At 35.4% G+C, this 13889-nt stretch overlaps 1 protein-coding gene across 1 annotated transcript in view; it reads left to right on the plus strand.

Moving 5' to 3' along the window:
- The window catches only part of LOC128014885 (dehydrogenase/reductase SDR family member 11-like), a 50951-nt gene extending 37408 nt beyond the window's left edge, over positions 1-13543 (plus strand). Inside the window, exons 2-7 of the mRNA XM_052598577.1 lie at positions 7966-8175; positions 9228-9322; positions 9423-9552; positions 10940-11032; positions 11110-11175; positions 12464-13543. Coding sequence (XP_052454537.1) covers positions 7966-8175; positions 9228-9322; positions 9423-9552; positions 10940-11032; positions 11110-11175; positions 12464-12505 — 636 coding nt within the window. The 3' untranslated portion in view covers positions 12506-13543. The remainder of the gene's footprint in view (positions 1-7965; positions 8176-9227; positions 9323-9422; positions 9553-10939; positions 11033-11109; positions 11176-12463) is intronic.
- The last annotated feature ends 346 nt before the right edge of the window (positions 13544-13889 follow it).

Raw genomic sequence — 13889 nt, forward strand, 5'->3', positions numbered from 1 at the left:
GGAAGGCTGTTGATTTTCTTGGTATAGGTGGCGCTGTCGAGCCATTTTGCCACACCCTCTTCTGAATCCTATATCAGACGAAAATTTTCACCAGGTTTGACGAGTGTGCAAAGTTTCATGACTTTTTGAGCATGTTAAAGCCCTCAAAAATGCGATTCATTCGGGAGAAGAAGAAGAAGAAGAAGAATAATAATAATAAAAAACAAAGCAGATACAAGAGGGTCCTCGCACCTCGGTGCTCGGGCCCTAAATATAGCTGCAAGCAGCGATGGCGGGCTCAAGCCACCAATGCCATCGCCACCCTGGTGGCATCAGGTAAACTGTGCCCAGCGGGCACATGCATTCACAATATCCCTCTGGCAGTGAGGTTTTAAAGGAAATGGCGGTTAAAGGGTTAATCCGAATCATCTAGACTTTAAAGTCGCATTCACAGAACAATATATATATATATATATATATATATATATATATATATATATATATATATAGTAACACTTTACAATAAGATTTCATTTATAAACATTATGTTAACATGAACAATATTTATATAGCATTCATTCATGTCAGTTAATATTCCAAACTTAAACATTAAAACATTGTTTTATTGTGATTTTTTCCCAAGCACATTTTACCAATTCCAAACCATATCAATCTTAATAACTACCATTATCTTTTATTTAATCATTTATGAGTGCTATACAATAGTCCAGGAAAGCTGGAAGAGAAAAACTCCTTATATTCATGTGCAGAATTATTAGGCATGTTTTCTTTTACAGATGAAATGCGCTAAAAAAGAGTTTTAACTCAAACTGTTTTAACTCAAAGTCGAAAATTATGAAATACCCATGAGAAATATCAAACACAAATGCAATACAGAAATGGATAAGTTAAGACTTGACCATTGTACAAAAATGCTGACTGGGTCATGAGGTCAGAAAAGAAGAAGAAAAAAAAACAGGTCAAGAAGAACTGACAAAAATAATTGCAAAATAATTAGGAATTAATGTGAAGATTATTTTTTAGTCAATTCTGCAAGACAAACTTTCAGGAAAGGAGGTGGAATAAAAATGAGCTCCTAAATCTTAATCCCGGATTCTGGAAGATATATTCCTCAAACCATCGGACAAGAGTAGGTGGTGCTGGTCCTTCACGAGTCACTCTAATCTGTTCATAAAGCCTATATATAAAGTCTTAATATATAGTATTTCACAATACTTCATGGTATTCTAATTAAATAATTTTTTGGAATCTTAGATCTCTCAGAACCTGACACATTGTAATTCTGAGACTCCAGGAAAGTGGCAGTTCTGTAAAATGTTGGCACTGGAGACTAAATGCTCCCTGATAGTTTCACACCTAATTCACTTAACACACACACACACACACATACACACACACACACACACACACATTACCCACAGTGACAGAGGGACAGAGTGACATCAGATGTATGACAGTTTTTTAATTTTCTATCATCCATATAGTGTTGTATAGTCATGAAAGTATGCATATTTCCTCAGAATGACTTGTCTTCTATGTGTACATTTTTTTGAAGTGTTTAGAAGCTGCACTTAAAAAAATAAAAGACATTTAAAGGTTACTTTTTTACTGTTATTTCAAAAAATCACCATGACAAAACCATTCAAGCCATTCAAAATTCATCCACACCTGTACTGTAAGATACATTCTTTAAACAGTGGTAAAAGAGGATGTGGGGTTGAACCTTCAAGAGTCACTCAAAACGTATCTGTCCATAAAGCCTATAAAGAATTATTCTTAATATACAGTTCACAATACTTCAGCTTGTTATTCTAATAAAGTGGAGGTCATTTTATCAGTAAAATACATAAAATTCATATTATTTTTCTTTGAAAGATTTCTATAAATGATTTAAATCATACTTGTTTCTACAATAATTATTTAAAAGTGATCCTATAGCTCCATCTGGTGGCCATTATTGGTACTAAGAATTGCAAGCTTGATTTATATGTTATGATAGTTTTAATTTTATGCTGGCTCTTGAAAATGATAAAGCTATGAAACTTACTGTGCTTCCTTCAAATGATGACTTCTACGTATATAAAAAAATTATGAAGAGTTGGAATTAAAATTTTTAAAGATATAGTAAAATAACTATTGTATTTTTTTTATGTTACTTGAATAAATCTCTATGGCCACACCATTTAAGGTATCCTAAACCCATTCGCAATTTAACATCTTCAGTATATGGCTTCATGTTAAAAAAGTTTGGTGTGAACTACTTATGTCTTCTTGGAGGAGAATGAATTCATTTACAGGCTGATTTTATCATAAATCCACAATAACATTTCTGAGTTCTGTATCAATCTGTGTTGTTGTTTGTTTATTTTTATTTTATTTTTATTTTTCATAGGAAGATAACTGACCCTTTACTCTCCTTTTTAATAAATGACCTATTTATAGCTGTATTTATAAACTGCTTACTACTGACTATTAATATTGGGACAAGGCTTTATGAAGCATGAACTGACTATTTACTAATGAGTGCAGTTATTATAAAGTGTTTTCAATGCATTTGCTAATGTTAACAAATTAGACATTATTTTACAGTGTTATCAAATCCCTTAAATGATTTGTAAGTGTTTTGTAATGATTTTATTGACCTAAAAGCATTTGTGAAAGTTCTGCTTGCATTAGAGCTTAATCTTGATCTGTGAGCTGAACAGATTTACTGTTACATCCATGAGATTATGTAAATTCAAATAAATATCATGTCACAGGATGTCAGAGGTCAGTATCAAATTAGTTTGAAATTATTATTTGCAGCACAAATAAGGTTTTTTAGGATTTTTAAAAATCCCTAAAACTGTCAGAAAAGGATAAGGCCTAAGATTTCTATGTGAGTGGCTAAATTTGTTTGTTTTTATAACTATAATGCATAAACTATGAAACTATACAAAATGTATAAAAAAGTACAAGTTATTCTTTTCCAATGTTTTTTATTTATTTAAATTAAAAAAATTTGCCTACGGCGATCATTCTAAACATTTTGAATAAAACCTGTCAATATTTATTATAGACCACTATAACTGTGTATAATCTAACAAACGAGTTTATTATGAAAATAAAAGCGTGTACACCAGATAAATTGGACGATAAAGAAATTGCTAACAATAGTATAATAGAGCATGTTTTAGGTTTTTAGGCGTTTAGATGCAGAAATGGACAAATCAAATGTAAAATAAAATGTAATTGATTTAATTAAATATAGATTAAGTCTTGTTAGAGCAAAATAATAAATAAATACGTACACACATTAAAAAAGCAGCCAAGATGAATGAGTTTAATTTTTTATATAGATTAAAATTGAAGACAGAAGCAGCTGGTATATGCGGTCACTTAATATTAAAATCCAGTAGATCCACTTCAGATTTAATTCTCAACAGTTTATGTTCACGTGGCTGTTTTCGTTTATATTCGCCAAGCTATTATGTATTTTGAAATAATCTTGTCCGTGATGTGTTCGTTCTTACGACGAAAGGCAGAATCCTGCAGCTCGAGAGATATATGTTATTCTGCCAGTCGCGCTTTCAAATAGTCTTGCACACTTAAACGGGTCACAAACACCTGCATTTAGCTCGTGTTGTGTTATAATGGATGTATTGTGTGCATTTATGGCAATAATTTATTTTAAAAAGCTCTTAAACAAGAATAAATTCGTTAGTTTTGAACTTGTGACACTGTGCGCGCTGATCGGAGGCAGTGATTTCAGATAGGCAGCCGCAAATATTTCATTTTCACACAAACAGTTCAAAAACATCTTAATTTAGCTCTTGGTGTGCTCTAATTGGTGAATTGTGTGATATCGCTGCAATACTTTATTTTTAATAGCTATAAAACAAGAATAAACTCGTTTTTTCTGAGCTCATCATTCCACACGCTCCTGCTCAGAGCGGTGATTCATCTCTCCTGTTTCTCACGTATCACTGACCACACATCCATTATTAATGAGCCCTGACCTGATAATAATCATATATGTTGGTTTAGCTTGTCAGTGTGAATTAAATCCAAGTATTTATTTGTATTTTAACCGATTTAAAATCGAAACCAAAAGACAGTCTCCTCCCTTTTTTAGTCCGGTAACTGCACCTGTAGGGGCGCATTTTCTCTCAGAAAATGGAAGTCTAAGCACACACACTCAAACAGATGGACAGAGTGATATGAGATGTCTGACAGTTTTTTAATTTTCTGTTATCCATACAGTGTTGTAAAGTCATGAAACTATGCATATTTACTCAGAATAACTTTTTTTCTGTATGAAAAAAGGTTTTGAAGTGTTTGGAATTTAAAAATGCAGGAAAATTAATAATTCCATCTTTATTGTCATTTTAAAAAATCACCACGACAAAACCATCCAAGCTATCCAAAACCCATTGGCAATTTAAGTTCCTCAATGTTTTTTCAACATGTAGACCAAGTTTGGTGTGTATAGTGTTACTCTCCTCTGAGCAGTATGCATTAATTCACAGCTAAATGTAAAAAACAATCCACATTCAAATCAAAATAGCCGACTTCCTGTTGGTCGTAGCTGATGACTGTGAATTAGAAAGTTGTCCGTCTTGATAAGAACACTTTTTGTACTGAGTTTGGTGTCTGTAGCTAAAACTAACCCCCTCACTTTTGACAAAAGGTGGCGCTATAGAGTGCCTCTTCCACGCCCTCGTATGAACTTTTGCCAGTGTCTAGCTGTCACTAATACTGATATGTGTTCTGAGTTTGATGAAATTCTAAGCATGTTATATGCCTCAAAATCACCTGAGAAGTATTCCAGTTTGACATGTTGCCACGGCAACAATATTTTTAGATATCAATATCCCCCCAGCAGATTTATATCGGCTGTGTTTTAACATTATTCTGATGAAGTTTGAAGCAAATCGAGTAAAAATAAGATGCTGAATTCAAAGCATTTTGAAAATGACACACTTCCTGCTGCCAGTTGGTGGCGCTATAACTTTGACTCCTAATAGTCACATTTATGCGATCGACATCATACAATGAATAATCTGATGAAGTTTGATTAAAATTAGGAAATGTATGCGGATAGTATTAGACACTTCCTGTTTCTCAATTCTCGCCATAAATTCAACGCCTCGCTACGAGCAAACCGTTAGAGATATCAAAAATCCCCTGGCAATTTTTCATCCCCAATGTCTTGAGATCATGTTGACCGAGTTTGGTGGCAATCGAGTAAAAAACCTATGACAAGTATATCAAATTCCAGAGCATGCGCTTTTTACATAACTCTAAATAGCTGACTTCCTGTTGGGCGGAGCCTATGACATGCAATACGCAAGTTGTTCGGCACGATGAGATCTATATGTGTACTGAGTTTCATATTAATACGTGCAAGTATGTGTGAGCTATACATCAACATTTATGACTGTGTTCCAGGGGGCGCCGTAGAGCCCCTGTGCCACGCCCAGGTCCCAACCTCTGCAGGCTCCTAAAGGCCACAGATCCAAAGGTGTGTGCAAATTTTCAAGAGTTTTTGAGTATGTTAAGGACTCCAAAAGCCCCCACAACTTTGACGACAAATATGAATAATAAACCCTAAATAGCCAACTTCCTGTTGGGCGGAGCCTATGATATGCAATACGAAAGTTGTTTGTATTGATGAGTTCTATATGTGTACCGAGTTTCGCGCGTCTACGTGCAAGTATGTATGATATATGGCCCTCCATATTCCAGGGGGCGCTGTAGAGCCTCTGTGCCACGCCCGTGTATCAGTCTCTGCCCAGCCCTAATGGCCGCAGGTTCCAATGTGTGTGCCAATTTTCAAGACTTTTTAAGCATGTTAAGGGCCCCAAAAGCCCCCGAAACCTTGAAGAAAAATAATAATAATAAATAATAATAATAACAAATAATCCTAAGGAAAACAATAGGGCTCTCGCCCTCCAGGCTTGAGCCCTAAAAACAAAGCAGATACAAGAGGGTCCTCGCACCTCGGTGCTCGGGCCCTAATAAAAAACAAAGCAGATACAAGAGGGTCCTCGCACCTCGGTGCTCGGGCCCTAATAAAAAACGAAGCAGATACAAGAGGGTCCTCGCACCTCGGTGCTCGGGCCCTAATTACGAGCAACAGAACTAAGTATATAAACCGTAGAACAAAGATGCAATTGAAGTACTGTACTTGAAGTGTTTTACAGTAGATTTAACAACAGTATCAAGTAAATAATGTAAAAGTAAATAAATGGGAGGAAAACACACACACACAAACACACACACAGAAGTCCCTTATTTATGAAAGCCAATTTCTGCCACGGAATTTAAAAAGAAATTAATTGTGACTTTTTATCTCAAAATTCAGATTTTTTATTTTTTAGTTTATTTTATTTTAGTTTATTTTATTTATTTTTTTATTATTTTTTTAGTTTATTTTATTATTATTATTATTATTATTTTATTTTATTTAATTACTGTCCCAATTAATCAGCCTTTCATACTTATGCCAAGGGTGCATTTATTTAATAAAAAATACTGTAATTATGTGAAATATTACAATTTAAAATAGCTGTAGATGTATACTTCAATATGGACTTATGGAGTATTGACATCATCAGTACTGGTGAGTCTGACAGCCCTCGTTAGCAGCGTCTGATTGGATTAGTTATGGCTATTGTACTTCGGAGCTGTTTCTGGCTCTTTTGTTCACTTCCTGTTTCAGATCTTCAGCTTTACTAATGAAGATGTGAATATACAGTGACAGGCCAAATTGCTCTTCGCTGCAGGTGATAGGAGACAGAAAGAAAGAAAGACCTGTGTGTGTGTGTGTGTGTGTGTGTACTTACAGCTCAGAATTCCCCAAACATCTCTCCTTCACACCAGCTTTTTCCTGCTCTTGTACCTATTTCCATGCAGTCGTAAGAAAGTGAATTAGAGAGCAGCTCATCCTGTGATATCCTCTCTCTCTCTTTCTCTGTTTAAATTAAATCTCAGTTTTTTTTTCTGTAATGCAGCACGTTGGCATTGATTTCACTTGTGCGTTCTGTAGCCAGTGCTGAGAGACTAAATGTGGATATTTTGAGTGTTAATAACAATATTGCTTTCTGTTCAGTGGTAGAATTTTCAATATCTTAATTAAAATTCTTAAATCATCCACCGTTTTTTTATTATTATTATTATTATTTTTACGGTTTCATAAAAAGTGGTTAATTTAAATTTATTTAAAAATGTAATGTGACATGACTCATGTTTTCAAATATGTATATGTTGCACAATAATGGGATTATTAATTCATTTATAAATATTTTTCATTTATTGCTAATATATTTAAATACATTTTTAAAAAAATACATTTACATTCAAATTTCTTGGTCGATTCCAATGTTTTTTTTTTTTTTGTAAGTGTGACTTTCCGACTTCAAAGAACTATAATTGACAGCATATACAAACAAAAACCCACCTTTTTTAATGCAAGAAATATTACAGTACAGTTCCCCAAATTTGGACTAAGTTACAGATGTAGGTTTCAAACCTTCTTGCTCAGTTCGTCTTGCTCAGTTCGGGCACCACCAGGTGTTCCCCATTACCACTCCCCTATATCTACTGTTTGGACTCTCTAATAGTGCGAAGTCTTGTTTAGTTCTGTCTGGCATTTCCGAGCTGTTTCCTAGTATTTGTTCCTTCCGTGTCTGATCTTGGATTGTTTATACTGACTGTGATTCTCTGCTGCCTGCCCCGACCTCTGCGTGTTACTGTTTCTGGATATCCCCTGACATACATGACGCCGTTTTCTCATCTCTGCTTGTTTGACCATTCTTGATAATAAAGTACTGCACATGGATCCAAAACGTCTCTGACTCCATGTTATATTATGTTCAAACAGTGCTCTTCTTATGATCTCAAACAGCTGTCAGTCTCGTCATCCGTTTCAGAAGACACTGAAAGGTCACAGTTTTCAAACCTTTTCTGTTCTGGTCCTTGCAGAAGCTGGCAGCCGAGTGTCAGAGCGCGGGATACAGCGGCACTCTGATCCCGTATAAGTGTGATCTGTGCAACGAGGAAGAGATTCTGTCCATGTTTTCAGCCATTAAGACGTTGCACCAGGGAGTGGACGTGTGCATCAACAACGCCGGCCTGGCTCACAACGAACCGCTGCTGAGCGGAAGGACAGAGGGCTGGAGGAATATGATCGATGTAAGTTAAAAACACACACATCATTACTTTTGCTGTCTATATAGGCAGCATCCCGACTGACTGATTTCTGTCTCATATACTTGCATAAAGTTGCAATGCTGTGCTGTTAAATGCAGAGTTGCTGTCCTAATGTTGCTGCCTACTTTTTCATCATTTCGTCTGAAAATGCTGCCTTCGTTTTAAAACAGCCATGGATTGGTCAAACTTTTATCCATTACTTTTGCATATTTAATTTGCACTCACCTTTTCAACACTTCATCATGTGCAGTTAAATAAAGCGCTGAAAGCACTCAAACAGCTCTTCACTTACTTGTTAGCTGCAGTTCTCACTCAAAACCACTTTTCCTAACTCAACAGCTACTTGAGCGATGGCAGCTGTTTCCCGTGCAATGTAGATCTGCAATGCAAAGCTCATGGGTTTGATTCCTATGCAATGCATGAACTGTTAAAGTGTAAAAATAGAAATTGTTTTTGTCTGTCAAATGCATGAATTTAAATGTTGATGCACCAACAAACAGTTGCATTGCATTCTGATTGAGTTTGATTCATGCACTGATATTGGCAACCTTCATTTAGACTGAAGCCCAAACTCAGCCCGTACCCGAGATCAAAAACAAATAAGTTTAGCAATGAAGATTATATACTTAAAATGCAACGGGTCAGTTTCAAAGCTATTTTATTAAAAGTTTCTGTGCACAACAGCGTTTCTGTGTGTGCGCTGCACGATCTATGGTCTCTGTGTGCATTTTAATTTTAAGTTTTAGTTAACGTTCCCAACACAAGTCCAAATAGGCTTTTTTATTTTTTATTTGCAAAACATAAATTATTATTTACTTCTTTTAAATTGTAATTGCCTGGGCAATTCTTTTACTTGCATTATATTCAAGGTAAACATTGTATCAGTTGTATCAGATTCGAACCCAGGGCCTTGGCGTTGCTAGCATCGTGCATTACTGCTTCAGCTACAGGAACCATTTTGTGATAAAATATGACCCTAGATCTTTATCTGGATCTTTATCATCCATTCATTCACCATCTGTGTTCCTGTGCAGGTCAACATACTCGCTCTGGCCATCTGCACGCGTGAGGCCTATCAGTCCATGAAGGAGAGACACGTGGATGACGGACACATCATCAACATCAACAGGTGCTGAGCTTTACTGTGTGTCTGAGGTGTTTAACAGCAGAGATGTGCTGCTGAACACACTCACACTCATCCGGGGCTGTTTCTGCTCTTCTCTCGGCAGTATGGGGGGTCACAGGATGGTGCCCAGCGCTGACGAACACTTCTACTGCGCCACCAAATACGCTGTGACCGCTATGACAGAGGGACTGAGACAGGAGCTACGGGAGGCCAGGACACACATCCGAGCCACGGTGAGCCCACACACACACACACACACACACATAGACACTCACACACTTATCAAAGTGAACTCAAAACATGTAGTTACTTGAAATAAAGTAAACCTTATCTAAAATAAAATATAAACAAAACAAACAACAACAAAAAAAAACATTTTATTTCGGCTAGGTGACAAGGCAACATTTCTCATTTTCTATGATGTACTAAAATAACTAAAAATGTGAAAACTTCATTAAATTAAATTAATACATTTAGCAGATGCTTTTATCCAAAGCGACTTACAGTGCATTCAGGCTATTTGTTTTTACCTATAATATATAGACATATATATAGACATATAAAAAAATATATAATAGTAATAATAATAAAAATGACATACACACAACAAAATTAATAAAACTTTAACTAAATTTAAAATGAAAACTGGAAAATTTTAATAAAAGCTCGTTCAAAATATTAATAAGAACTAAAAATAGTATCTCAAGGATCCTAAAATAGCAGGGGTATTTATAACCTAGATCAGAGACTCCCAAACTATGGTTCATGAGCTGATGGACAGCTAATAATTAATTGAATCAAAAAAATGAAAACAAAACAATTAATAATTTTAAAATAAAACGCTTATTTAAAAAAGATGTTTACATGCATGACTTGTGACCATTAACCAGCATCAGAGAACTGTGAATATACAAATGTGTTGTTACATTTTTGAAATATGAATTAATGAAGTGATATTAGGTCAAATGGATTCAGATGACAAAAATGTAAACCCCTAAGAATAAAGAAAGAAAAACATTTATTTAAGTAAATATTTTAGGTCAAAAGTTTTCTTATAACAAAATAGTTAATGAACCCCATCATCAGATAACTGGTAGTTTTAACATTACAACTGAGGAGAAAACTTTGTAAAAAATCATACTCCGGGAGAACAAACACTTGGAAAACCACTCGGAAATGTCAGACAGGCTAAACAAGACTTCGCAATGTGGCTGTGCGTGAGTGCTGCTTATATGTGTGTGTAAATGAGGTGCAGGTGTGGCAAGAAAATAGCTGATGAATGAGGTGCAGGTGTGACAAGGTGATAGTGAAGCAGAGGCTCATGGGAGATGTAGTTTGGGTGTGGTGCAACACATGAGAGGTGCTAGTGTCCAAGTGATATGGTGACATCTGGTGGTTGATGGGTGGAATGGTCCTGAGTGGAGTGCCCTCTACTGAAGTTTGTGGGCACTCCAGCTAACGATCGTGACACATTTAAGCTGCTGTTGTAGATAATGCAGCCTTTCTGAAATCTTATCAATCTTTGACAATATAATTAATTTAGTAATCTGATGCCCTTTCATGTAATAAAGAAATCAGCATCGTCGTAATTATCAACCTATCAATTTTCCTTTTTCCTAGAGTATATCACCTGGAATAGTGGAAACTGAATTTGCCTTCAGGCATCACAACAGCGATCCGGAGAGAGCCGCGGCTGTTTATGAAAGTATGAAGGTAAACGGATGGCGTGTGTGACGTGTCTCTATATACGAGTCCTGCTGTTTAACTGCATGATGAACTGTCTTCTGCAGTGTTTGAAAGCAGAAGACATCGCCAGCGCTGTCACATACGTCCTGAGCGCACCTGCTCATGTCCAGGTGAGACCGAAATAAACACACTCTACCAGTGAGACACGTCCCTTCAGCAGCAGATCAGTATATTATTATGATTTCTGAAGATCATGTGACACTGAAGACTGGAGAAATGATGCTGAAAATACGGCTATGCATCACATGAATATATTACACTTTAACAGATATTAAAGTAGAAAACACTTATTTTAACTTGTAATAATATGTTGTTGAATTGCATTTGCAAATTGTGGATCCATGATTTTTCTGTGTGTTTTCTGGGACAGAAGCCCTTTTTTATTTTATAACAATATCTATTTCAAGTTCAACTACGAGGTTCATTGACTACAAAGTAGAAAGCTTTTTCTAATTTTTCTTCAAAACCTGAAAAATGTCCATCTCAATCATTTATTAAATAACAAAAACCACGTGCAGTTTGAAATGTTTTCAGATAGACAAAACAGCTTTCGCTTTAAAGGAATAGTTCACCCACAAATTTTAATTTGCTGAAAATGTTCACCCTCAGGACATCCAAGATGTGGGTGAGTTTGTTTCTTCATCAGATTTGGAGAAATGTAGCATTGCATCAGTGTCTCATCAATGGGTGCTCTGCAGTGAATGGGTGCCGTCAGAATGAGAGTCCTAACAGGTGATAAAAACATCACAATAATCCACACCACTCCAGTCCATCAGTTAACATCTGGAGAAGACAAGAGATGCGTGTTTGTAAGAAACAAATCCATTAAGATGATTTTAATTTACATTTCCAGCTAAAATATGAGTCCATAATCCATAATGATGCTTCCTCCAGTGAAAAAGTCCATCTCCTGTTGGTCTCTCAGATTAAAATCCAGCTACATATTAGTTAAGAGCTTTTTTGGTTTGTAAACGGTGCTTGATCTGTGCAGATTTTTCTCCTGATTCAGACCAGACCATTTATCACTGGAGGAAGCATCATTATGGATTATGGACTCATATTTTAGCCAGAAATTTAAATTAAGAAAGCTTTAATTATAGATTTGTTTCGTACAAACGCGCAGCTTTTGTCTTCTCCAGATGTTGACTGCTGGAGTGGAGCGGTGTGGATTATTGTGATGTTTTTATCAGCGGTTTGGTCTCTCATTCTGACGGCACCCATTCACTGCAGGGCATCCATTGATGAGACACTTATGCAATGCTACATTTCTCCGAATCTGTATCTTGGATGGCCTGAGAGCGAGGACATTTTCAAGTAGTTTTCAAGAAGTGATAAACTGTGTGAAGGATCCAGCTAGGATCGATCTGTATTGAATTTGTCTCTCTCTCTCTGCTGTAGATCGGTGATGTTCAGATGCGGTCGGTGGAGCAGGTGTCGTAGGAGCCGATCTGGAACAAGACGACAGACATTGGGCGACACCTACTGGGCAAAAACACCTTTAACACCTAGTTTTAAAGAACTGATTGAAGGGAATAGGTTTGGGTTTGCAGATCGGATCTTACACACAGCTCTGTGTGTCTCCATCTGATGCTCGGGAGATCACAGATGCACGCAGTCTGCTGCTGTCTCTAATATAAGGGGAAACTTACAGGCTTTTCTAAAAACACACAACCTGAGAAACTGGAGCAAAAGAAGGAAGATTTAAAGTGTGTTACTGTTTGATACAGTCATCTGAGACCAGTGTGCCGTGAAATGCACATACATTTTGTTTTTAGGTCATATTACATATCTGTTTGAGAGTGTGATGAATAGAAACCGCTCGCTGCTCGGTGAGGTGATGTTAGTTAGCCTACTGTAATATTTTTTTGTATGTAGATGTGGTTCTCATACCGATCCAGCATCTGTTCATGTGAATCGGTGAAACGAAATCAAGCTTGTGATTTTTCACAAGAGAAACCCGTTTGACTGCAGAAACCTGCTGATAAACCTTGGTTTTTACATTGAACTTTCACTGAATGAAAGGTACAACACTGGCTTCTTTACGTATGAAAACACTGTTGAGGACTTGAAAAGAAATAATACTTGATATAGTCAATTCTTATGGATTAAACTTGATTATGATTATTGGTTATGGACAAATTAATTTCCTTTTCACTGTATGTCACCTCTACAAAACAATCTAAAACTTGTTTGTGTGTGTGTGTGTGTTTCTTTTCTATTAAAACTACCCTTAATTTCACCAATGGAAGCTTAAATGAAATTATATGAAATAAATTAAATTCAGTACTCTTGAGAAAATTAAGATAATATTTTGTGATATTAGTTTAATGACAATTAAGAAAATTATTAGACAATTCGCATTTCTCTAATAATAATAATAATAAATTCCTATTAAAATTGAGTATTTGGGTTTGGTTTTTTACCAATTTTATGTTTTAATTTACCTTTTAATATAATAAATATACTTTAATTACATGACATTTTTGCTGGAGGTATTTATTTCACTACTTAAAAAACATTCTTATGGTAATTATTTTTTAACACAAATAAAAAAGCACTTAATGTGTTTAATTGTAATCAAATTATTGTCACAATTAAAATTCTTAATGCTTTATGACCTTATTTTCATTACAATTATAAATACCCCTAATTCACATTACCATAATCCCCCAAAAAAACAATTCCTAATAAAATTGATCTTATGTGTTGTGATGCCTTTAAGCATATTTAATTAATATATATTTAAATAATTAATATATATATATATATATATATATATATATATATATATATATTTATATTTATATATATATATATATATATA

This window comes from Carassius gibelio, chromosome A5, assembly GCF_023724105.1.
Source record: "Carassius gibelio isolate Cgi1373 ecotype wild population from Czech Republic chromosome A5, carGib1.2-hapl.c, whole genome shotgun sequence".
In the NCBI taxonomy this organism is placed as follows: domain Eukaryota; kingdom Metazoa; phylum Chordata; class Actinopteri; order Cypriniformes; family Cyprinidae; genus Carassius; species Carassius gibelio.